Source organism: Pempheris klunzingeri, chromosome 7, assembly GCF_042242105.1.
Source record: "Pempheris klunzingeri isolate RE-2024b chromosome 7, fPemKlu1.hap1, whole genome shotgun sequence".
In the NCBI taxonomy this organism is placed as follows: domain Eukaryota; kingdom Metazoa; phylum Chordata; class Actinopteri; order Acropomatiformes; family Pempheridae; genus Pempheris; species Pempheris klunzingeri.
The window spans coordinates 24096383-24122409 of NC_092018.1; the positions used below are offsets into that span (position 1 = coordinate 24096383).

General features: G+C 42.9%; 1 protein-coding gene across 1 annotated transcript in view; it reads right to left on the reverse strand.

Moving 5' to 3' along the window:
• Positions 1-1944: 1944 nt before the first annotated feature.
• Positions 1945-26027, reverse strand: part of cux2b (cut-like homeobox 2b) — an 81178-nt gene continuing 57095 nt past the window's right edge. Inside the window, exons 5-22 of the mRNA XM_070834096.1 lie at positions 18195-18335; positions 17753-17912; positions 17132-17211; positions 16183-16249; positions 13209-13257; positions 12416-12520; positions 9994-10185; positions 9811-9869; positions 9672-9720; positions 9351-9450; positions 8540-9169; positions 7299-7400; positions 6281-7119; positions 4049-4214; positions 3536-3841; positions 3254-3442; positions 2885-3161; positions 1945-2749 (exon numbers count right to left, since the gene is read on the reverse strand). Coding sequence (XP_070690197.1) covers positions 1945-2749; positions 2885-3161; positions 3254-3442; positions 3536-3841; positions 4049-4214; positions 6281-7119; positions 7299-7400; positions 8540-9169; positions 9351-9450; positions 9672-9720; positions 9811-9869; positions 9994-10185; positions 12416-12520; positions 13209-13257; positions 16183-16249; positions 17132-17211; positions 17753-17912; positions 18195-18335 — 4316 coding nt within the window. The remainder of the gene's footprint in view (positions 2750-2884; positions 3162-3253; positions 3443-3535; positions 3842-4048; positions 4215-6280; positions 7120-7298; positions 7401-8539; positions 9170-9350; positions 9451-9671; positions 9721-9810; positions 9870-9993; positions 10186-12415; positions 12521-13208; positions 13258-16182; positions 16250-17131; positions 17212-17752; positions 17913-18194; positions 18336-26027) is intronic.

Here is a 26027-nt window from a genome sequence, read left to right on the forward strand (position 1 = left end):
CCAGACCAGGACTGGCTTGAATGGGTTTGGTTTATTAAATCTGTACACTCTATTTCAATATAATCAGCACATTTTGTTCCAAGAATGTAAGATATCATTTTTTTTTAGTAATTGTGTAATATATATCTCTACATAATACAATCCAAGTTCTCTGAACTATGTAGACATGTGCAAGTGTTTACTACCAACTTCAACGATACAGTAAAGGCAAAGACTTGTGGACACTAAGTTAGGATAATGGTGATATTTGAAATTTTCTTGAGTCCTCACAATTATCAAAATCTAAGTGCTGTGAGTAGTTCATACACGAGGTATTGAATATCTAGTTAACTGTTCTGAGTATAAAATAGAGGCAAAACACATAAAGAACATCTTGCAAGCATGACAAAGAAACTTCTACAGACACAATATACACGTGGTCAAAGATAATATGAGGGGGTACCTGTAACCTTTTGTGTCCGTGGATATAGCATACTTACAGATTGGATGTTTTCATGTTGATGAGAGGTCATACTGTATCATGCTCTCACACACTGTGAGCTTTAGCCCCAAGGGATATCAATTCACAGCACTGTAATGTTGCTCATGGCAACCTTTTCAAACATCATACAATTTCATACTTTTCAACATGACGATGCCTAGAGGTTGAGTTGTACACTTTATTTTAGCTACAGTGAATGACCCATTTTGAGAAACTGCATTCAATAAGGTGTTACCAGCGAGGAGGATCATAATTCACACATATAATTATTAGCGGCCTATCTTTTCACACAGCAGCATATTCTCAGTAAAAGAAACATTTTGCCCAATAAAACTCACCACTTGCCTCATGTTTGATCTCTGCATGATCAGAGTGCTTTCCCTCCATTGATTCAAATAAGTTATGTTTATGCATACGAACAAAACGCATGGTCATAGCATGATGTGCATCAACATAATCTGAGGTAAACCAGGTGTCCTGTGTCTTGGCCTGTTACAGTCTGAGAACCAGTGCCTTAGAGGGTAAGAGAGGTAAGTCTGAAAGAAATAATGTAAACTGTGCTCATGTGTAGTGAATGTTTCACTTACTACCAAAAGCACAAGGGCCCTAAACTGTAAACCTCAAGGATTATTCAAAGAAAAAAACAAAACACTAAACGTACTCTACTCGTTAGATTGAACATTTCCTTTTTTCTTATTTTTTGCAGGATTTTCAACTTTTTTTCTCTTGTTTTCGCTCAAGTATAATCACAGGTGACTAACTACAGAGGATAACAGGGTCAGGTGAGTACCATGCTACATCAGATTTAGAGAAGGCTATTGCAGACAATTCTACAACATGTACAACCACATTTTATACGTGTGAGTTACAAATATTTCAAAACATATCACCAAGAAACTAAGTACATACAAGATGTTGAATATTTAGAGTCTTAAAGGACTATCCCTCAGTCAGTAATAGGATTTCATGTTACTTGACTTAAACTGTCCAGTCTTACAGACAAAATCTGAAAAATTGCTATTCAAAAAGTAGCAAATTTGGTCAGTGTCTCTTTTCAAATAGTTATAGTGCTTTTAATGGCTTAAGACAGGGGTCTTTTTTAATCTCACCCAGTGGCAATCTACAGAACTTCAGTGTACATTTTATGACACCATAGCTGCAAAAGTCTTCATGTCAAGTCCAGTAGGTAAAACAACAGCTAGTGCTGTCACATATATTTAAAAGTAGTATGTATTATCAAAAAAAAAACAAATGCACAATTATAAATTTTTTCAACTCTTAATAAGTTCTTGTAGGGAATGCAGCCATATGTTTGCTCTGTGTCCCCATTTCCTATGAGTTATCAGTCTGAGAGGACCGGCCTTCAGGAGCCAGGCTCTGCACCAAGTCTTCAGGAAGCTTCTATTTGAGACTCTCCTCTGTGACATGAGGGTCATCGGGACTAAATACAAGTGAGCTGGGACTTAAAACTCCCATTCCAATGTCTCTTCTCGATTGGCTGCTCTCTCTAACCTGTGGATGATGTTATTGAGGTTGGCCATTTTCTCATTGCGTCTCTGAGTGCTTCTGTTAAGTTTAGGGCTTTGGAAGGGAGGGAGCGGGTTAGGGTCCAGGCTGTGATTGGTGCTCGTTGAGGGCGGATTGGGCAGCGAGGGCGATATGGGAGCAGAGGAGGAGGGGACGGGGGAGACTGACATCATGAGGCCAGGTGAGGATGCAGCAGACGGGGAGTTGAGGGAGACCTCCAAGCTGCTGCGGCAGGGCTCTGACGAAGCCTTGAAGCTGACCGGGTCAACGGGTGACTTTCCGGAGTCTTCCCCCTCATGCCTGGACTGGTTGGTCCTCTGGGGGCCGTCTATGGAGACCGCGACATGGTAGAGCCCCTGAGCCTGGCTGCTCATCCCCTCTTCCTGCCTTCCAGCCAAGTGGGGCTCGCGGCAGCCGGTGATGGAGTCTTCGTGCTCACTTTTCAACTGCGGCACCTGTACTGCTGTGGACATGTGCTGAACTCTCAACTGTTTCATGGTGTCTTCCCTTCCCCCCTCCCCGTCGTCTTCCCTGTCCATTGCCTCCTGTTTGACATGAGGCAGTGCGGTGTTGGCCCGAAGAGGAAAGCTGGAGTGAATGTGTCCTGAGGGCTGCTGCAGCCTCCTCTCCTCTCCATCAGATTGGGGGCTCCGGGTCATTGAGGGGGAGTAGCTGTGGTGCTCAGCATCTGTGTCATTGTCTGGCAGACCCTCCATCAGCACCTCCCGTCGCATCCTGGACCTGCACACAAACACTGCTTTTAGACACATGAGGGCAAACGCTCGCATGTCAGGATATTTAAGTTACCTTTTCCAATGTACATTTCATGTATTCTTTTGCAGCTAAACACACATTAAAAATAGTAATTAGACTGGCCTGTAGTTGTGGAACCAGTTGATGACCGTGTTGGTTTTGAGTTTAAGCTGGGAGGCCAGTATCTCGATGGTGTTTTGAGAGGGGTAGGGCTCCAGGAGGTAGGCCTTCCTGAGGGCTTCTTTCTCCTCAGCTCCTAGCACCACCCGAGGCTTCTTCACCTGGCTGTAGGGGCACAGGTCCAGCGAAGCCAGGGCTGGACTGACGCACTCAGAGCGAGTGCTGGGTGAGTCGCTGTCCGAACCGGTGCTCAGCAACCCGTACCGCCTTTTCAGATAGGCTGGAGGGAAAACAGTGATGTCCAGCATGAGGGGATTACGGAGCACCAACAAAATTTGAAAAATGTACTGAAAGATTTGACAGTGTCCTCACCTTTTTTCTCCATCTTCTTCATGGCCCTCAGCTTGTCTACGTTGTGTGGATCATTGAGCCACAGCTGCATGCGTACAAACGGCTCCCTGCCTTTCAGGCTGAGTTTGTGCCAAGGTTTGGGCCTGGAGAGCAGATCAGACACCGAGCCTTGAGTCAGACCTAGGATGGTCTCCCCAAAAAGACGCTGGCCTGGAGGAAACAAGCATATACAGTGTAAGCAGGACTTGTGTCTGCGTTCTTATGGACTGTCAGCTACACTCCACAGTGTGAACTTAGACCGACCTAGGTTGTTGTCCGTTAGCACCTCTTTGACCTTTTTGGTTATGGCGTAGGTGTCTAGCTCCGACGACATGGCCACCAGCTCCTGGATGCCCAGTGGGTTTGTGGGCTGGTGCAGGGCCATGAGACTAGGAGTGGATTTCACCCCATCTGGGTGGGGGGGCAACCCCAGGCTGAGGCTCTCAGGCTGCTGGTTCTCCTTGCTGCTCTCCAGGGAGAGGCTGACAGGTTCAACCAGCGGACTTGGGTGGCTTTCAGGTGGACTAGGAGGCGGGGAGGGCGAGGACTGGGCTGTCACTGGGCTTTTTTCTGGAGGCAGAGGGCATCACAATAATCAATAAACCTATAGCCTACATGTAGCCATTGCAGAAGTCCGACTGTATATAGAGTGAAGCCTGAAACTGAAAACAGTTTTGCCTTTTCGAATGCATTTTTATGTTTGGTATGTTGTTACTGAGGTATCTGAAGTGTCCGTCCGTCTCTGTTGATATGAGTGTGTCTAAACTGCAGTCTCACCCTGAGCGTGGCCCTGGATCGGAGGGTGGTTGAGGCTCTGGCCTAGCTGGTCCAGTAACCACAGCTGCATGCGGATGAAGGGCTCCCTGCCTTTCTGGGTCAACTTGCTCCAGGGCTTGGGCCGAGACAGCATGTCGCTCACGCTGCCCTGAGAAAGACCGAGCACCTGTGCCACACAACACAGGTTAATATGTTATGACTACACTTGTTATCTGTTGCAATACTAACAACAAATGTATAAATGATAATAGGTTATACAAATTATTATCAGAAAAGAAAAAAAACTTTGCTTTTGACATGTGGCTTCAGTAACACATTTTCAGCAAACAACCACTAGAGGGAAGCAACACACCATAAATGTTTATGTTGAGTCTGCTCAAATACAGTCAAGCAGGCACAAAATCCACTGCAACGCAGATTACTAATCATTTTAAGGAGCAAAAGTGTGATTAATATATATGTAAATAACTAAAAGATTATGCTTGAGCCTAAACCAACTGAAAATATTATGGAAAAGTGATTCTATGAGGCGGCTGTGTCTTAGTGGTAGAGCGGGTTGTAGTATAGATACTATACAAGATACAAATGACTACTTCAGCATGTAAACATGTGGAAATAGTTAGTCTCCCCCTGATGAGCAGGTTGGCGCCTTGCATGGTAGCCCTTGCCATCAGTGTATGAACGTCTGAGTGTGAGTAGTTCATGACATAAGGCAGTTTTATTACCTAATTATTTCATTCACCATTATATATTTTTTCTTTGCCTTTTTGTTTTACGAACAAAATCTCAGAATAAATGGTTTATATACAATTGCCGCACTTCGACCAAAGTGGAATGCGATATTAAATGGCCCAACATCAGTCAAGTATTTACAAATATGAATACCTTAAGAAAGGCCCAAGTTAAGGAATCAAGACTTGTAAAATATGCTCAATGAAACCTAAATGTGTTATCTACTCCACAGAGGATGAACTGTAACAAATGACAAGGTGATAGAAATGCACCCGCAGGGACTTTCTGGAAATAAAGACATATCACCAAGAGATAAATTAACAAAAAAACACAGCATCTCAGGAAAAAAATGCAAATATTTCAATAATTTCTTCTGTTCCTGCATATTTGTCACAGCGAATTGTTCCAAATTATTAGATAAAATGTAACATTTGACTAAAGGATAAACCACGAAAATTATGAAGTCATTCTTTTACAGAACAACATTGCAATAACCCATTTGAAAAAGTGTTTCTTACTCAAACAGGCGCATTTAACGGATAACTAGATTCAGGTGACCGAACACAGACGACAGCTGAATGCTTATATATGGATCTTGCCATTTGAGCAACAAAATTATAAAATCTACAGCACGATGTGCCACAAAGGAGACTCCAGTGATTCCAGCAACACACACAGAATATGGCTGAGAATATGTGGTATAGTAGAACTTGTGGCCTCCCAAACTCTACACAAGGGCACAGCAACAATTCATCCAGGAAGTCACAAGAAATGCAGAGCTCTCAGCTAAGGACGAAGTTGATCGAGCCACAATAGGAAAACGCTTTTTCACATTTGAAGAAGAGAATCTGAATCGTTTGTATTAATCTGTATTAAGAGTGGAACTTTCAAACGACGCAGGTTATAAAATACCATGAAAATACAGCATTTCAGACTAATTGCAGTTTTCTATAGGGTTGGGATTCCTATGCAGAGCTGTACCTGAAGCAACTGTGATATGATCATCATACCAACAGTCAAGCATGATATATCTGGAATTGCCGGTATTAGGGGAAGCATAAAATATTTAAAACATTACAAATGAGAGTCCAGCACATGAGCCACAAGACAATGGTCCAGAGCACAAAGCAGATCTGAGAGGCTGAATAACAAATATTAAAATTTTGAAGTTGCCTTGAAATGGAAACTCAACGGTAGTTGGACTGAAGCACTTCAAATGTGTTCTTCTACATAAAGGCCAGGTTACAGTTTCTTCTGTCTTTAAAATCAAAAAGGGGCCAACTACTTTTTCACGTGGATGATTTGATTGTTGGATTACCTTGGTCCTTAGATAACTAACACAAATATGTGTTTTTTTATGACACAGTCTGAAGATCTGAAAAACTTTTCGTGTGACTAATGTGCAACACACAGGAAAACAGGAAGTACTTCTTCATGGCCCTCTATCTGTACGTTAGCATGCATGCATTTTTTATTAATTAAGAAAGAGCAACATCTGACCTTTTCCCCAAAGATCCTCTGACAGATGCCGTTCTTCGCCAGCTTCTCCTTCACCTGCCTGGTGAGCTCAATGGTGTCCACCTCTCGGTACATGTACATCTCGTACTGCTCTGGAGTCAGTGGTGGCACGGTGGGCTTGAGGGCACGGGGGATGTATGCTGGGTAGTAGGAGAGTCTTCCTGGACCAGGGCCAGGAGACTCTCCGCTTACTGATGTGTCTGACTCCACTTTGACCTCCACCGGTCGGCCCAGCCCCACCTCGTCCTCAGCAGCAGAGGCCTCCTCGCTGTTGGGGAGACACTCTCCATTCTCCACGTGGGGCCAGGGCCGGGGAAAGGCAGAGGGCCCGGAGGAGGAGGAAGACAAGGAGGGAGAGACTGAATTGAATGGCCGAGAGCTACCTCCCCCACTGAGAACCATTGACCCCCGCTCCTGAGACCAGTGCTGGTCGAAGTAGGTGCCTGCTTCACCTATCTCTGATTTGACTTTGCGAATGATGTTCTGGACAAAGGCGGCTGGGGAGAGGACGCTGAGGGGTGTCTGGGGGCTGCTGATGGGGTTGACCATGCACACTGCAACACCACCTTCCTCCTCTTGTTTAATGGAGACAGGTAAAGGAAGGCCCCGGGAGCGCTCTGGGGGCCCCAGGCGCTCTACCTGAGCTCCCGAGCTGGCAGTCGGGGGCCTCCCGCAGACCTCCATCTCCATCAGGGACAGCTGCTGGGCCTCCATCTCCCTCCTGGCCTGTTCTAGGATGCTCTTTATGGTGTCATCTGAGCTGCTGCCTGGCCCATTACTACTTCTGCCTGATGAGCTGCTCAGAGACGACTTGCCATCACCTAAACAAGAAAGACCAACACGCTGACACTGATGCACGCTCACATCCGCTTTCCAGATTAGATGCAATACAATTGTGATCAAAATTCATAATAAAAGCAGTAAACAGCATTGTCAATAAATAAAAAAAAAATCAGTATGGCTTTTAACTATAAGTTCTGACTTGCAGCTCTCTCCTCACCTCCCCTCTGGGACTGGATCTCCTTCTTGGCCTGCTCCAGGATATTCCTAATGGCGTCGTCTGACCCAGTTTCAGGAGTTCGGATGCGTGGAGTGATGCTCCCTGCCACAGAGGGTAACAGCAAGAGATAGCGAGAGAGAAGAGAAGAGAGAGGGGAGGGGGTGAGTGGGATGGTTGATCAGAGAGCACTTCCAAGGCTTTGCTTTTGACTGGTAGATCAATGGCTGCCTTTGAGCGTGTGCTGTCTGAGGTTGCAGTATACGGGAATCTCAACTTTCAAAAGCTGTGAATCTAGGGAGAAAACAAAGTTTAAAAGTAACACTACAAACATGGCAGAGGAAGCCACGAAGAAGTCAAGGATGAGGTCCAAGTAGATTAGAAGGTTTAAACCTACACAGGTCCAGGAGCTTAGCCACCAAAACAAGACGGCATCTGCTGTAAAAACTTATTGGTACATCGTAGCTTCATACGTTTGCAAATCCCTTAAACATCCTCAAAATAACTTTAACAACCCAGTTCTTACTTTGGCCACATATATAACTATTATATATAAGCCATCTATTTTAAAGGCAACACAAGGATGAAGTCCAATGTTACCTAGACTGATGGTTATTATGACCATTGGTTTATGCATAACTACTTACTGGTTCAACTTTAAAGTACCACCTAAAGTACAGGGCTAGTGTCAATCTATATTTCTCTTATTGTCAATAAATCCCATGAAAAAGATCATGCACTCCTACTGAAGATGAAAAAAATAGTCACAAATATATACTTTCACTTTTAATTTAAATTCCCTAAAACAGCTGGTCACTGTAGTTATCAGCAAATATAACTCAAGCAGGTTTAACTTGCTATTTTCAGCTGCGGATATATGCACCTTTGTGTATTTCCAGCATCAGGACAGTGTAAGGAGTACAGAGGAAAAACACTGACAAACATCATACTTGTTGGTTCAACAATTTCATTGTTAGTTTAGGGCTTTTCATGGATTTGATGACAATAAGAAAAGTATCGTATATCACCGGACTTATCCTGTAACTGTCATGGTAAACACAGGCAGTGGGAGACTACGAATGATATTTCATTCACACTTGTTTCCACTTCCATGCCGGTGGTTTAGAAAATAGGGATGAGGAGGTGACTTGTTTAAAACATCTGTCATGGTTGCTCATGCTACAAACATGAATCGAGCGTGTCGATCGTGCCACCTGAACCTGCATTAAATGTCTTTTCCTTACCTCTCTGGCGGACCTGGATGGTCCTAAGTGCCAGGATGTTCTGTTCATCAGAAAGGAACTGCTTCATCTTAATGAAAGGTTCTTTGCCTTTCACAGTCAGTTTCCTCCAGGGTTTGGGTCTTGCCAGGATCTCACTGACTGAACCCTGGGAGAGGCCCAGCACATAGTGGCCAAAGACGCGCTGGCCAATGTTATGCTTCAGCAGCTGCTCCTTCACCTGGAAGGCTATCTCTGCCGTGTCCAGTTGGTCCTCGTCTCCTGTGGTTGAGCTGCCGCTTTCTGACTGGTCGCTAGGCAAACCAGCGTCGACGCTGCCCGCCCCCGCAGACCCTTGGGTGGCTGACATAATGGCAACTTTGGCTGCATAGAGGGCAGTGGGAAAAGCCATGAGGCCTTCCTTTTTAAAGTGTGGTGAGAGGAGCTGCTTGTGAAGGATGTGGTCCCCTGACAGTCTGTCCCCGGAGCATGGCGACACAGAGAAGGGACGGGCTAGATCGTGACTGGAGGAGGAGCAGTCGAGGGTGGGGGGAACAGAGCTGGGGGAGGCACGACCATCCGCCTGAGTGGAGGACGAGTGGGAGCCGGATGGCCTGCCTGTCTCTCTGCCTGCGTCCTCAGACTGGTCGTCATCTGGTGACAGAAAACACACATTTACTGTTGGTGCTCGTATGTAGGGCGTACGGCTGCATGCCTTTAGCACACGTTCAATCGAACCAACTTTTCTCAAATAACTGCTTCTTGTTAAGAATCATATGGTAAACTATTCAAACCAGGTTTTATAGACAAAAAATGAAAGAGACGTTTATTTTACCATTGATGTGCAAAATTCGGGCTTTATCCACCAGGTATTTGTGAGATGGAAGAAAGGCCTCTTTATCCAGCAAAAGAGCCTCTGCAGCCTTGGCAGAATCCTATACACACAAACACACAAAGGCAGTTAATTTTCGATTAATCAATTACAGTGGCTGTAGATATCCTTATAATGGATGACAATCAGTGAAGCATTCAATGGCACTGCTGTGGTTTTTCTTCCCTGACACAAAGAGTGCATGTAGAGAACACCAACAGTATACTTTGGTAAGAGACAGAAAACTGCTGTGTGAACAGTAAGATGGTGCAGGAGCATATATACCTGGGATGAGCTGCCATTTGCTGAAGCCAGCTTCATTACCTTTAGGATACTATGGGCAGAAACAAACACGAGGAGAAAGTCAGTTTTTTTAAATGATTTTAAAACATTTTTAAATTCTGAAGTTGGCTAAAATCATCACCTGAGTTCAGTTTTAATCTCTTCATAGTCCATCTGGGATTGCAATTTAGCTTCTAATCTCTGAAATGGAAAGCAGCACATATTATTTTCTATTAATGTGAGTCTCATTAGTTATCAGAGCCGCTGAGGACCCGAGGAGGTGTTCGTCATGTTCTGTCACTTCTCGTGTGTTGGAGCCACTCACCTCAATAGCTTCTGCTTTATAAGCCAGCTGGCGTTCCAACTCCAGGATCTGATTGGCCGAGGTTTCTTGAACTTCCTGTAGTGTGAACTGCAGCCGCTGAATGTTTTCAAGAAGGCGGAGGATTTCGCGGTCTTTCGCCAGCAAGGCGGCCTCCAGCTGGGAGGGCAACACCTCGCCCTTCTCGTTTTTCTCCTGACAGGACGAGAGGGAGACATGACAGAGGGCGTGAGGGGGAGGGAGGGAAAAGGTGATAAAAGGAGTGAAGAGGGGGAAAAATGTGAGAGGCCAACCTGTGAATCACAACTTCTGCAGTGTTATATTCAGACAGTTGGAAAGTAGGATATCTTGACTTCAGCAAAGATCTAACAACTTAACCATATTCTATTTATCAGCGTAGATCCAACATCTCTAACCAACTAAAGGCCCTTTGGCAGCTCTCGGTCACTGATTCCATAATTTAATGATTGTACAGAACAAAGAGATATTTGCATAATTATGTTTGAAGACCTTTTTACTGTATGTTTGTAAAGGTGATGAAGGTGATGAGATTAAGACAGACACGCCGTAATTAAAAAGATAGATTTAGATTAGAAGGAAGTTAACCAATCTAGTTAAGAACAGCCACATTCAAGAAATGATTGAGAATTTCTCAGACTTAATCTATTTTTCTTCTAGTTGTACTGCATTTGTCCAGTATGGGCCGATGGGTGTTGATGTTATTTACTTAGTTTTCTGTTTTTGCAAGTGTGGAACTACGTCCATATAGATCCTTGAGGGGTCACTGTGGAATGAACTATAACTCTCAGTCAAAGAATAAATGTGTTTGCACCTACTGCAACTTCAAAACTAAATTTGAAGGAAAGACAACAGAGCAGAGCGTTGATTGACAGGCTATTTCTTTAAAGTAAACTACAAAGTTACCAAGGCGATGGTGACTTAGACACCATAGGACTCCCCAAAAACCAAAGAATAAAACAGGCATCCTAGCAATGGAGTGTCCAGATCCTTTACTGAAGAAACATTACCACAATTTAAAAACAATCCATTATGAGTAAAAATCCTCCATTCACATTTTTAATATGAAGCATCATCATTAAAAAGTATTTAACTGTAGTCATAATATAGGGAAACAGTCCATGCCTGTGTTATGTATTATATAACTGTATCATTATTATCATTGATGCATTAACATGTAAACTTTAATGTTGTTGCTGTTCAACAGGGAGCCATTTTAACTATGTCACACACTGTTAGATTATTTTTGTATTTTGAATCTTGTCTAAAATCTGAAAAGCAAGCTGCCACATACAGTATATGTAGTGAAAAAACATTCATCATCTTCTCTGAAATCTAGTGAAGTACAAAGTGGTATATGATTGAAGTAATCAAGTAAAGTACAAATTACACCGGAGCGTATGTCAATTTACAGTGATTCAGATTCAGTAACAGGCACATGCCTGCTATTTGTAATCAACATATTGCGACTACCACTCCCACTATGCGTTTCATTCCACATACACAGAGTCCAGACAGATTGCTTCTTTATTCCCAAAGATTTGACTGAATAAACGTGGAATGTCTGTAGAAAAGTACAGAATATCATCTACCACTGATCTTGTCGCCCTGATGAGATAATAAACTAATTATTAATAATTAATGAAGTTACCTCAGCTGTTATGCATAAAAGTGCCCATTCTGAATTTAAAGATTCATGTATGGCTCCTGCTGCTGTGTGATGACCATGGAGATTTATTGATTCATATAAATAAATTGATTATTTTCATTCTGGCACCATAATGTTACATTGGTCTGAGGCTCAGCCCAATTGTGCGCTCTTGAGCCTGGATGTTCGGGCGTGTACTTGTCACACCACGTTACAAATCCAACTAGAGCCCCTGAACCCCTGCCTAGAGGTGTATCATGGAGAAAGAACTTCAAGCAAAAAAGCAAAAAGAATTTCACAATTTAGGAAATTGAATCAATAGTGTCCAAGGTGGAAGCCAGAAACGGCACACTCTAGAAATTGATGGGAGTAGTAGCTATTCCTTTCTAAGCTAAGGCTGGGAAACAGCATTTATAGTTGAATATTTACTTATGACAATAATTGATGAGGATGAAAGGACAATCAATGTCATGATTGTTTAATACATTTCTAAATAAATTGAAGTTTTCTTAATATTGTTTAAGTACTCAAACGTTTTTACAAAATGTTGCATTTTTAAACCACCTTTATTAAAAATGCTTAGTGTTTACACTTTCTAAGATAGCCGGAACTTAATCATTTCTGTGTACGTGTGGTCTGAGGCAGTTCAAGTAAGGAAACATCACCAGTCCCAGGTTTGTGCACAAAACATTCGTTTGCACTGTTTAAGCACAGGTTTGTGTGTGTGTGCTGCTTGTGAATGAAGCCCATTATTCTTACCCTGCTAGTGCCCTCTGCTGGATGACAGTTCCCCGTGGTGGCACTCTGGCTACTGGCTAACTGCTCCTTTAGCCTTTCCACTTCCCTCCAGGCCTTTTCCGCTCTCTGCACACAAACACGGTATCTCAGTGTTACAGTTTCCCTACACCTGCCACATCAACTGGCCATCAAATGGTGCATGCTCTCAAGGTGAGCGTAGACATAAATCAAAAGAGCCGCAGTGGCTCTGAAATTTTAGAGCCGCGTGAAAAACCTGAGTTAGGGTCCGAGCACATGGGCGCAGCCACATTATATTCTGCTGAGGGGGCTGTTTTCAGCCCACTTTATTCCCCAAACTGTTTACCTGCTCTGTCACACCCGACCTGCTAATTAATGATTCATTTTGAGAACATTTATCTAGGAGTTGCTGGCAAAGAGCAACAGAGTGAAAAATAAGAGCATGAGAGCGAAGAGCAGAGGAGAAAGAATGGAGCAGAAGAAAAGAGGTATCACCAGGATAGGAAGCAATCAAGGCAGCAAGATAACTAAGAACCCCGGTGTTCGCAACTCCGGCATCAGTCGTACTCGGCAGCCTCCTGCTCTCTGCTGAGTGCAGCCGTGCTGCCATCGCACGCCCAATGACGGGGGCTCAGGTTTACACTCACTAATCACACACTCAAGGGAGGGGAAGTGAGAGAAGGGGGTGCGCAGGACGGAGGGTGTCTAATTAAAGCCAAGGCTTGATTACAGGAATGATTACGTTAACGAAGGAGCATCTCAATCAGAGAAGAAGCAGAAGAAGAACTGCACTCACCTGGTTTGCTTTGTCAAGATTTGCCATGATGGCGTCAACCTCCTCTGTCCTGGAACACACATAACCCCCCCAAATAGAGAGCCACAGGTTAGCTGAGGAGAAACTCGCTATCCACTAAACAGCAAACACACAAAAAGCAAAGCCACACTCGTTGTCATACATTTTGTTAATTATACAATCCTGTAAAGACATGACTGTCACAGTTCACTTCTTAAGCTGTCTTATTTTCTATATATACATTTCAGGAAACCTACATTTTCTGCCTCGTGTATGTAAATGTGCATTTTGGCTTTTGAGCCTTGAACCAGAACCTTATAATACTCAACTCAGAGCAAAGCCAAACACACTGTACTTTTATATATTTTTGAGAGTTCATGAGAGTTCAATGTAGCTCTATAGGGGGTACCATAACATGCAGATAGGTTTACATTGCCAACTGGGACGTATGCAGACATTCAGTGAAATAAGCTCAGGTTTTATTTGTATTGAAGATGGTGGTTACAGCTGTACTGAATAGTACGGTTTTGTTTCGGTGTCCGTGTTAACAAAAGCTAACCATGCAGAACAGTGACAGTGAAACAGCACCAACAAAGATGACTGAACTGTGTAACTTCAGAGACTCCAAACTCAGAGATAACACCCAATTTCTTGTTGTAATTGATATCAGATTGATTTCTGATTTGTATAAGTCAGCTGTTTCATAGCTCATGCTAAGTAAGTATTTGAAGATCATTTGCCAAAGGAGATTCACAACTATCAAATTATCAAAAGATTTGTGTACATATCCATTAAACAGGCTCTCTTTCACTATTCTACTCTATCAGTGAGGGTAGACTAGATTAGAATCATCTCTCAGTATAACTACATAACAAACTACAGCCTGCAAAGTGATCATACAATCGGCATTTTTTAGTTTGAACAAAAGCTGATCATTATAACCTGTATTTATGGAGGTACCTAATAAACTGACAATAGAGTGTATTACTGCTCAGCTGCTGGCACTGAAGAACCACGTGGAACGTATACATACCTGCAGAATCATTAACTGTATCCAGGATTTTAGAAATAATGAGTGAAATGGGTCAAAATGCAACCACACCCTCATAAGGTAAGATTCAACAAAGCCAATTTTATTAACACATTTAATTGTTATACCTTCCTTAAATGTTCAAAGCCTTGTCCAAAATACCAGGAATATTCTAGTAAAGAAATATTAAATCCAAAATTGTTTATGGCCTAACAGAGAGATATTCAGGGTAACATACATCATACTCTGCTTGAAAACCCCACCAAGAGTAATTTATGTGTTATGGTTGAATATAAAAATGAACTCACATGCCGTTAAAAGTTATCTAGAAACAGTACAGATAACACACATCCTGCATCACAGCTATAGCGCTGCACAAAGGCTGTGGCTAGTGGATGTATATATATGATTTGTTTCTTTAGAACTCTTCGGAGATTGAACTCCAACTTGCCTCCATACATCTAACAATCAGAGTAGTCTAATTTAGACAGAAGCTCGGCACGATTATTCATGAGGTTTGTTTGAAGTTCAACAGTTTCATTTTGCACACATGGGACCTGGTTTTCAAAAGGTAGATAAGGATGAATTAACGAGGATGCTGTGATTGATTTAAATAAGCAGGTTTCTCAAGTTTCAGGACACAGTAGTCCTTTTTACCAAAAGAAAAATGTGTTCAAAGAATATGTTTGACTTTTTAAATCCACATAAAAAAAAAAAACAACTACATTCAGCTCAACCTTTATTCTTTGGTTTGCACTAACCTGCTCCCATTGTCTCAAATCAGGCTGCGTAATTACCTAAAATATTAGTGATCGAATGAAATCATTGCGTCCCGAGTGCTCAAAAAAAGCAAAAGACAGCATTCCAATATTTCTGCAGTGAGATGTGGAATAGGTTAGATACTGAGACTGTCTCAAACAAACGTATTCTTGGGATTAATGGTCATCAGTGTTGTGTGGGGCCACACTGGCTTCAGAGGGTCTTGGCTTTGCCCCGTTTCTATCAATAAGCCCGGGATAGATGGCGCTCGGCCGACAGCAAACACTAACAGGTGTCAGCTCCACGTTTAATGAACTTGTGCAGTACGGAAAATGTTTTGTATTGATTACCTGCTCAGCTACTCAAGCTGAAGCAGACAAATAGTCTTTCTTATCAACATTGAAGAAACAGTCAGTGAGAGTAATAGAGGCCGGCCTGGTGTTCTGAGGCGCAGGGTCAGGGATGGATAACTGCAGCTGGACCTCTGGGGTCAGCGGTGCTACTGTAAGCCCAGAGGAATGTGACCGGGACAGCACACACAGACTCAAACGCACACTGTATGACAAACCTCGTAACAGAGAAGGTCTTTCAGACTGCAGCTGCACACGAAAGGTAAGGCCAAACTGAAAATGTGTCCAATCCAACAAAATGGATGGCGGTGGGTCTAGAAACATCAGTTCAATTGTGCCATGGATTAAGCCTGGGAGAAAATCCATTAGCAGCGGCTGACTGTGCTCTGGAGCACAACCCAAACAAAAGCGTGTTTACTTTGAATGTCTATCGACATCCTTCATACAAGCTCAGATTCATTTCAGGCGTGTGGTGGATACATTGCGCTCAAAGACCAGGACAAGGTAGAGTGTTTTCTGAAGCAATCTTTAAATGGAGCAATTCTTCTTGAGGGTTGTCAAGGCCCAGCTGCCAGTGAAGGCAAACACAGACCTCTCTCATCGACCTGCATTAGTGGCTGAGTCATTCTCACTCTCTGCCTTTACAATGGCATTCCTCAGCTCTACATTGGACATGAGTTTATGTTGGTAAAATAAAAAAGGGGCGGCTTCAGCACTTCCAGTGAGGAAAGCCACAAGGGTTGTGTAACCGCCCGGACGTGAGTGAGGGAGGAAAGATATAGAAAAGTTTGTCGGAAATATGTCAACAGAAAATATAAAATCTTGGGCAGAGTCTTACTTGTTTGCCATCTCCTGGTTGTATTTACACCGCAGGTCCAGCAACTCTGTCTGTGCAGTGTTCAGAGCTGGTGAGAGGACGACAGGGGAGGAGAGATATTAACATCATGAACTTTGACCTTAACCCTTTCATGCATGAATTTCAATAACCTCAGTCAGGATTTTTTTTTACTAAGTGTTTTTATTCATCTTTAGGCATGAAAAACAAGATTCAGCCCAAATTTTATAAAGATATTTTTACATGTCCAGTAGTTGAAATATAGCCAGTGATGCATGCTGTACAATTCAGTGGACATGTGATTAATCATAATTTCCTCACAATATAAAATCAATACTTGGAAAATTTTGCAATTGCATGACTCCTTACATGTTACTTGATTTCACCTGCAAGGGTCTCTTTTTATAGAAGGTTTGAACAGAAAGAAATGAGCAACTTGGTGTTTCTGGCTGTCTGTCCACCATCTTGGTTTCACTCTTTTTTTTTTCCCACTTGCAGGGGCTTGGCACTGGGTAGCAGTGTATGAGATGGTGCAGTAGCATCCACTGTAGTGGCTGATGTGCAACTACGCCATCAAAACTCATGCATATACAAGGAAACAGCTTTTGAATAGCTGTACACTGCAGTGACCTCTATGCATGAAAGAGTTAAAACTACTAATTAAAGTTACTAATTTATTTGCAGAAATAATATTTAAAATACAGGTCAATTTTAGATCAAATCTAATCAATTGTGGGCACACCATTAATCAAAGAATTCACTGACAGCTGATATTACACACACTTGTACACTGAAATATGTGTTTATTTGAACTTATAGTTATGTCAAAGCAGCAGGGGGTATCTGTATTTCAGCAGGGGGCACCATACAGCAATTACATACGTATTGGCTCTTTAAAAGGTTGAAATTAAATTTAACAGCTATAGTATGTGCCAGTGTTTAAACCACTTACATGAATGCAGAACCTTAATCTTCTCCTCTGCCTCTGAGAGTCTGTCAGCCAAATTACCATCGGCACTCTCCCCCTCCTCCCTGGGAGACAAAAAAAAAAAAAAACTGTGTCAGTTACTTCACTACATCCCCGGCCACACATTTAAAGCTACAATAGGCAACTTGTGCCTTTGAACAGAAAGAAATGCGCTAATCTACATAACAACTTAAACTTTAATGTAACGCAGCAGATGTTTGCTGCATTTCAGGAGAGTTTCGCCTCATTTGACACGCACTAGCTTCAGTTTCTTTTTTTAAAAATACTGCCAAGGCAAGGTAAATGGGAGCATTTAGGCTTTATTGTGCAGGGTTACAGACAGAAGACAAATGACCCCCTCATCTATTCTTATATCATTAAAAGTTGAACATCGTTGCCTAAATGAATATTAAAATAGAATGAGGAAATCTCTGCATGGGGAAAATGTTTGGAACATTTAAGGGCTATAACTGAATCTATAAAAACCGGCCCTCTTTCATATTCACCTAAAATAATTACTTAAATGTAAGCCCTGGTCTGTGCTGCAGGGATTGGGTAGTTAATTGATAGTCAGGCAGAGGCTGGGAGTGCTTTGCTGGCTCTCACCCTCGGCCCTCAGCTTGGTCCTGGTAGTTCTGCTGTGGGGAGCCTGGCACTCTGGGAGCCGGAGTGCTGTTGGGGGTCATCAGGGCAGCTGGAGAGCTGGATTCTGAGGCCTCCTCTGTAGCTGCTGCCTGTGAGACTGCTGGACCCTCCTCTGAGGGCTCTGTGTGGAAGAAGAAGTCTGGCATGAGTTCTCCAACGTCAGCTGAACGAGCGGATATTAACAGGTGATTATTTTTAAGTTACTTTTTTTTAGTCATCTTAACTGCGACTTTCTTCATATTTCTCCACATATTTTGTTGGAATTCACATCCTTCCTGTGATCAGGTACATTTAAATTAACTTCCCAGCATTTTCAGCACAGTAGCAGCCACTTCTGCGTCGAATCCAAAAAAATAAGTATTCAAGCAGGTTCGCTCCCTGATGTAGATGATCTGGGCCTGACCTGTCTTTTCAAGGCACTCCAGGTGTTTTTTCCAGTGCCCGCTGATCTCTCGCACCAGGGCCTCGCTGTCTGGGGCGGCACTCTGAAGCTGCTGCAGCCTTCCCTCTAGGGTGTGTGAGGCCTCCAGCACAGGAGCTGGATCTGTGAAGACAGACACAAACAAATCTCAGTAGAAAGAGCTCCTGAGATTCACGTGATATCCACACACTACTACTTTTCAAAAAAAGCAAAATAGCTATTTTACTGCGCGCGCTCTGCTTGTAAGGCGCATTACAGAGTTTTCTGCATCACAGTTTCAACAGAGGCAGACTATTCCACTGAGACTTCGTTCCAAAGAGTGACTCTTAAACTTTCCCCACTCAGACGCCTTTGAAAATTTTCACAGGCTGGACCTAATGATACAAGCGCTGTTCCGACCCTTCACATGTTCAGAAATCAAATCTAATGAGTGCGCTCACGTGCTAATGAATGGCAAAGAGGAGAAAAAGATTGCCATAAATATGTGACAGAGTCTTAAGTCCCAAGTATACACCTTGGCAAAGTGTAGAAAAAGTCTGCTCCTGAAAAGGGGGTAAAAAAAAAAAAAAAAAAAAAAAGCAGGATTCTTTAGCACAACAGAGGAGCTGTTTTGCAATGCATGCGCGGCAGCACCGGGCCCATGGGGCCAACTAGGAGGCTGTTTCTCAGCTAACAAGTCTCCTCTGTATCATTTGATCATTTAAATTATTATGCCAGGAATTCTCAGGAGGCAGCTCGGCACTCCACATCACAGAGCTGTTTTTAATCTTCCCCTTCCCTTTCTTCCCCTCCCGAAAAGTTCAACAGCTCAGAGAGAGAGAGCTGCTCCTGTTGTGTACCTGCCTGCTGAACACCAAAGGAGGTGACTTCTAGTGCCAAAGCACAGAGAGGGAAGCTCATGGGAGCTCCTTGACAAGGGGGGAGGCAAGATGTAGAGCCACGCGCACACTCACACATCCTCTCACACACACACCACAGCTCTTCAAAACTCTAAAAGAGGAGGAAAATCGCTGCTTTGCTGCACAAACTTTTCTCCCACAGCTTTCATCCACTCATCTTAGACTTCTGTATGAAACCCAATTGGATCCCTTCTTCAGTATGGGCATTGACTGAAGTGACTTTTCATAAGAAGTTGGAGCCGCAGACGTTTAAACTTTGTCAGATAGAGAACACAAACTCTGAGACGATGGGCCATGAAAATAAATGCTCATCAGAGAGCCAAAACTTCTGCAACGTGCAATTTGATGAAATCCTGGACATACATTGCAGCTCGCCATATCTACATTTTCATCAGACAAACATTTTGGGCCATTTAATTGATTGAGCTATTTTTCCCAGGATCGTTTACAGTCAAACATTGTCTGCATTCATTGTTACACCAACTGTGGAGATATTGCATCAGTCACAAGGGACATCACTATTAAGAGCACAGCTCTTCTAAGACAAACAGGATGACTTAAAGCACTGCTATTCCATCGACCCACTGTCACAGAAATCACTTTATCAGCCTCTTTCCCATATATCCTTTCAACTTTTAATGATCAAAGGACAGAGATTATAGTAAGGGATCTCTCACACATGGACAAGCCAGGATTATCAATCAGTGGCAGGGGAGTAAAGTAAAGTCAAATTTAAAGTGAAGGGATATAACTTAAGTCTGTATACAAAATTAACCTCCGTCAAAGTAGAGCAGCAGGGATACTCTTTAAGCGCCCAGGATCTGCAGTTACTGAAGGAGAGTCCAGAAAGACGGCCGATAACTTTGGGAAATAGAGCTACTAATTGATGCAGCTAACGGAGGCGCTGGAGGTGCTTTTTAGAGTCGTTCTGACGGTAAATATACCAACCTGAATCCTTAATCAAGAAATACGACGTAGCTGACGAAGCATTATGTACATCACATGAGCCACATCACTCTCTCTGTAAAATAAACGGTTCCATCTTTTATTCCCCCCTTATCTTAATCATAGATAATTGGACGCCTGCTCTGAGGTCATGATAACTGATCGGCCATCAGCAGCTCATTTAAACTAATACATCACAGGACATTTAATACATCATTTTCTCTTGTGAAAATCGGTCCAGCTCTGCAAGAATCTTCTGCAAGAGAAGAGCAGGACGGCACGGGCACGTTCGGCAATGTCATTGTGAAAACGCGAACACTCACAATGACGAGCTGTCTGCCACCAAAGGATCGTGCCGGTTTGTTACAACTTCAGTCATGTTTTTGTGGTTTTGACCATCACTTCTGTCAGTAATTGCTGAAAAGTTCAAAACTGAACGATAAGTCTCTGAAAATTGTGATGATGCTCATACATGGGGACAGTTTGGGGAATGACGTTACCGTCCATTTTTGTTTTCACTTCCAAATAAGTTTAATCTCATCATCTCACTGCACACTTTTATCTCTTTTTAGGGATGTCGCTGTAGAAGGAATTATAAATAAGCATATATACAAAGCAGAAATATTAGGATAATATATGAATATATGTTGAGGTAAACCATATGTTGACTTCAGTTAGGGGTGCTCCATAAATATTCAGAGAAGGAAGAGATTTGAAAAATCTGTTTGAAAAATGACATTGAAAAAGAGTGCTGAATTTTACTGAAAAAGAAATTCAACCTTCTTACCCACTGAGGAGTTAAGATAAAAAGACTGTCTTTGATAAATAATAAAAAGCGGGTTGTGATACTATATGTTTTGAATTTATAGTCATTTACATCCTTTTGCAATTTTCTGCATTCACTGGAAGCCAATATTGTCTTTTGTGTTAAAATATATTAAAAAGACGATGGAAACTATGTTTATACTTAGTGTCCATGGTGATCTGTAAGTAACATGACTGATCAAGGTCATGGACTGTATACGAGCAAACTAGATGAAGGCAAAGTAAATTAAGCATTCAAGCTCACACTGGTCTGCACCTTGCTGTGTGTGCTTTTGCAAACCTAGAAATTACTTCATTTGTACCAATAGAAGAGACGGCCAACACTACTAAGAAATATGACTTAATAATAAAATAAAAAAACCCAACAAATGTTAGCATGAGTTTTGTTTTTGCACCCTCTCTACTGCATTGATACTGACTTTCATCACTTTGGTGGAGTGATAATGAGGCTGCCACCCAGCAAAGCAGCTAGAAGCTGCGTGCTTATGGTCACTGCGTTAATGTTTCTGTGCTATTGCACATTTTTCAATGGGAGACAGTAACTGTATTTGTGCGAGCCTTCAGTCCAGGAGCCAAAGCCCGTCAGAGGCCGGACAGCTCAGCAGACTGCAGGTGGCACCGGGGAGGATGGTGCACAGGTTCAGGATGTGTGTCTAGGTGGGTGAGGGTGGACTGGGGTGGTGTGCGCCAAGACAAGCAGGTGTGTCGGGGCGGTCCGTCTTGGCCCTGTCAGCGATACACCATCATTAGGCGGTGTGGGCGCAGCAGGGTGCACCATTATGTCTCCCTGGGCCCTGTGTAATTACGCTCTGACATAATTAACCCAGCAAGCCCATTAGCCAAGCATTGGCTGGCTGAAGAGAGAAAAAAAACGCTATAATTATTTGTTGTGCGCATGTTAATGAGGCCAGCTGTGTTCCCATCATACAACACGAACAAATTAATTTACAAGGCTGTGCTCCAAGGTTTTTTCTTTTCATTCAAAACAGTCTTGTTTTTTTTCCTCTGAGTGGACTTCAAGGTCCATAAACACACTCTGCTGCTGCTGCAACAAACAGTAACACTGCTGTAATATTGTTGTCAAGAACCAAAACTAGGTTGAGAGAACACTTGGTCTTTACTTTCACCTTCACAGACAATGTAAAGTAATATAAGGCATGTGGGACACATTGCCTCTATTCTTCTATCTGTCAATGATTAGTTATGATTAGAAAAACACGAGCTGCTTGCAACTTATAAATGTGACTTTTGTGCTTGTGGAGCATTTGTTATTCAGATGGCAAACAGAAGTCTCACTTTACCTTGATGTGGCAGAAGGAGTGAGAAAACACTAAAATAAAAAGATAGGTGGAATGAAAAAAAAAAAAAAAAAAGATTGTGGGAAGCGGCCGCTTTTGTGTCTGAACAAAACAAAGCTGAAAGAGAAACTTCTTAACCTGTTCTTTTTCATTGCCGTTCCATGTCTTTGTTTGACAGACTGAAGGACGGAGAGGGAATGACATCAATACTAAGACATTTTAAAGCTTGGAACAAAGAGTGGAGCAAGAGCTAGATAGCATTTAAAATTAACACGAAAAGCTGCAGCGAAAAAAAGCAGTGCCAATGACATCCAAAATAAAACAACCCACCTCAGAATCCTATTCATGAGAGATGCAAGACAAATCACAATGAATTAACCTCATCAAATACACCAGTCTATTGTCTTTGCATGTTTGAATCCCATGGCTACATCTTATCTGCTCTCTCTCTCTCTCTCTCTCTCTCACACACACACACACACACACACACACACAGAGACATTCCTACACACATTCTTTTAAGAGCACACTCTCTCCTGGTCCCTCTGGGGTCTCCTACTCCACAGGGATCAGTTGCAGAGGCCCAGCTCTTTTATGAACATAATGCATTATTAAGCACCTCAAACATCTCCTGGGCCTTTGTTTATTACTGCTCTTATTAATCACTTGTGCATAATCTCTTCCCGCCCAGAGAGCTTTCATTTTCCATCAGCTTTTATACGTCGTTATTTTCTGACAGACCGCCACACAGCACTCCTTCTTCACTCTCATCCTGACTGTAGGTACTCAGCTGCAAAATTACAATAAAGGCAGCTTGCTCTGCCTCGCAGGCCTCTCATGCTGGTGCTTGCTTATGTATGTGAAAGGTTGAAGAAGGACAACTATTCTTTATGCATTTGAATGACTCTGAATTACTAAGGTCAGCGCGTTCTGATAATCTCATAGCCCAGGGAAACATCTGATGTGAAAATGTACCGCACTCACAACTATCTGATAACACAGGAAGACGGCTGCTTGTGCGCTGCTCTGCAGTACCCGCGGTGACCACAAGCAAGCACTGTTACCATAACCTATCCGCTAACGTACACACACACACACACACACACACACACACACACATATGCATAGAGACACACAAACACCTCAGACATGCCGTAGGCCCAGCACACACACACACACTTAGAGCGGTGTATTCAGATCAGAATCTTCACAAACTCTCAGTGAGCTCCCCGCTCAGATAAAAGGAGCTGTGTTCTAAAGGAGAGAGGGAGCGGGGTGGATCCTGGGGGATGAGTGTGTATACTGAGAGGAGGTAAGGAAGAGCAAACACCTGGAGCGTCAGTCTCAGGGCTACGCCCCTGGCGACAGGGCCTCACTGCTCTCACAGAGGTGGCAACAAACGCTGACGTTCAAACGCCACTCGCACACACACACACACACACACACACACACTTGCACACACCAGGAGAGAAGAGCAGAGTGAGGCAGCAAGGAGGAGAGGAAGAAAAAGAGACAGGAAGTTAGATGCATCTCTGGGAAACTGATGAATTCGGGCAGAAGCTGCCACTGTTTTTCAGTGTTCAGTGATCAGGATGTGTTTATCTGCACTGATCAAAACTGTGCGGAGGTGATATAAACATTGTTAGGGAAACACTGTTAACAGGCCTCTTTCAAGCCCCAGACTGGGTAGGAGTTACAGTGCACAGCATGGGAGATGTCACACGCAAATCAAAATATAGAACGCTAATGAAACACTCCAGTGGATTGACATCTCGGCTTAGGGGCCTCATAAAAGGCAAGAGGAGAGGGGAAAACAACCACTTCAATCACTTGCATCAAGAAGTTATTTCTGTTCGGAGTTTAATGTTGCACTCTAGTTGCCATTGAACAGGAGCATTATCTCGCATTAACAAAGCGTAACATTATCATGCTGGAATCTCACAAATGTAACGGATATGTTATTCGTATTCAATAGTGGGCACAGCAAAGTGGATAACTGATATGTGACCAGATGTTAATGATAGCCAGATACAACAGGTCACATATTGAGCCGCTGCTGTGCGTGCCCCTCCCCCCTCCTTTCGGTGTTCGCCTCTTGCATTCATTAACTCCGCTGTTGGCCCGCTCTGATTGGACTGAAGGCCTCAGTGCCGGGCACACAAATGAGCACGCACTCACACAACGAGAGAGAGGCACTTTCAAATGAAATAATAGGGAGGGAAAAAACGTCCTGCAATGAATAGTAATAACTGCATTAAGATTAACGAGCACAGTGTGTAAAGAATAATTGCATCTGTCAAAAGATTAAAAATACATGAGCTGTAGCATTTGTTGGGGGAATGGTGGGGAAGCTCGCTGTTGTGTTTGAGGGGCAGAGAGAAATGAAGTGGGGACAAAGCCAAATGACTGTCCTCCAGTGTACCTGGAGTCATCCATTCTAGCGATGGGTGTGCTGGAGTGAGGGTAGGGGGGGGGAGTTGTGACCTTGGACACCAGCAGCAAGATGTACAGTGACAAACAGGCAGAGGATACTGTAGGCCTTCCTCACAGATGGCAGATACTGCAAGGACCAGACACAGAGATATCCTCAGTGGTCCGGCTTCTATTTGGCTGCAGCCAGAGATCTGGCAAAGAAGGCACCTAGCGGCAGCGTCAGTTAACACTAGCTTTTTGCCTTTCAAGTGTTCCTGAGTCAGACTAGGCAATGCTTTGCCTGCTTTGTGAACCATCCTTGGCAGACTTGAAGAGGTTTTAGCTTGATGCAGCGGGTGGAGGTGTGAGGAGGCTAGCTGCAACCAAAAGAGGAGGAATACACCTTCCAAATGTTGTGTCCTCTTAGCTGCTAGCGCATGTTAGCAAATGGTACACCTATATTCAGGAATGGGATGGGTTTTTTTTAGAGTCACTGCAATGGACGTTCTGGACTCCAGAATATGGAGGGCTGCAGCAGGTGTTAAGCTACCTCAGTAAATACCTCAAAACAGGAAGCTGGCAGCTTGTTAAACCGTGATGTCTTGTTTTTTATTTAAAAAAATATTAGATACAGAAGTGGGTGCAGTAAATTCCTGAAACACACTTCAGCTGTTAAGCAATTAGTAAAGTAATTGTATAACTTTTCCCAATCATCCATTATTTATAAAAAGTTAAGATATTCTTTTTTCTTTGACTAATAAGTAATCAATGACATATTTCAGGCTACTTGCCCAGCACTGTTTGGTACTCTCTGACCATTGTTAATAAAGAAAACACTTCACATTGTATGAGTCCAAGTGATACAGTGAAACAGACTCCCTTTGTAAAGTTAAGGACAAACGGAGGTAGAAGATTGTGTTGCATCACCTGATGTAACCTGATACAGAAAAGTCTACTTCTCCATACTCAATATAATGACCACACATAGACTGTGTGAGTAAATACACTGTGTATAAAGACGCAGAGAGGAAAAATATTAGGCACCTTGAAAACAAAAAGCATTTTACATACTGTAAGAGATGATGTTGGGTGGCAGTGGCCTTTCTTTTTATTTTAGTCTTTGTTCTTGAGCATAATAACTCTTAGTTGACTCTATTCTCTACTTGAGAGAGATTCGTGACAAAATATTTCCCACAAGACGCTTCTGGGCTTGAATTAAGGCCTTGATATAAAAGGTATAGGTCAGAAAATCAAACTGAATGCATCTTCAAAGAACAGTATTTCTTATCAAGAAAATAACTCCATTCAAAGTGTGTGTGTGTGTGTATGTGTGTGTGTGTGTGTGTGTGTGTGTGTGTGGTGGCGCAATATCAAGCAGGGGACTTCAAGGAAAAATGGAGACCTTTAAAAGTCAGTTGGTGCCGTCGCTATTTCTC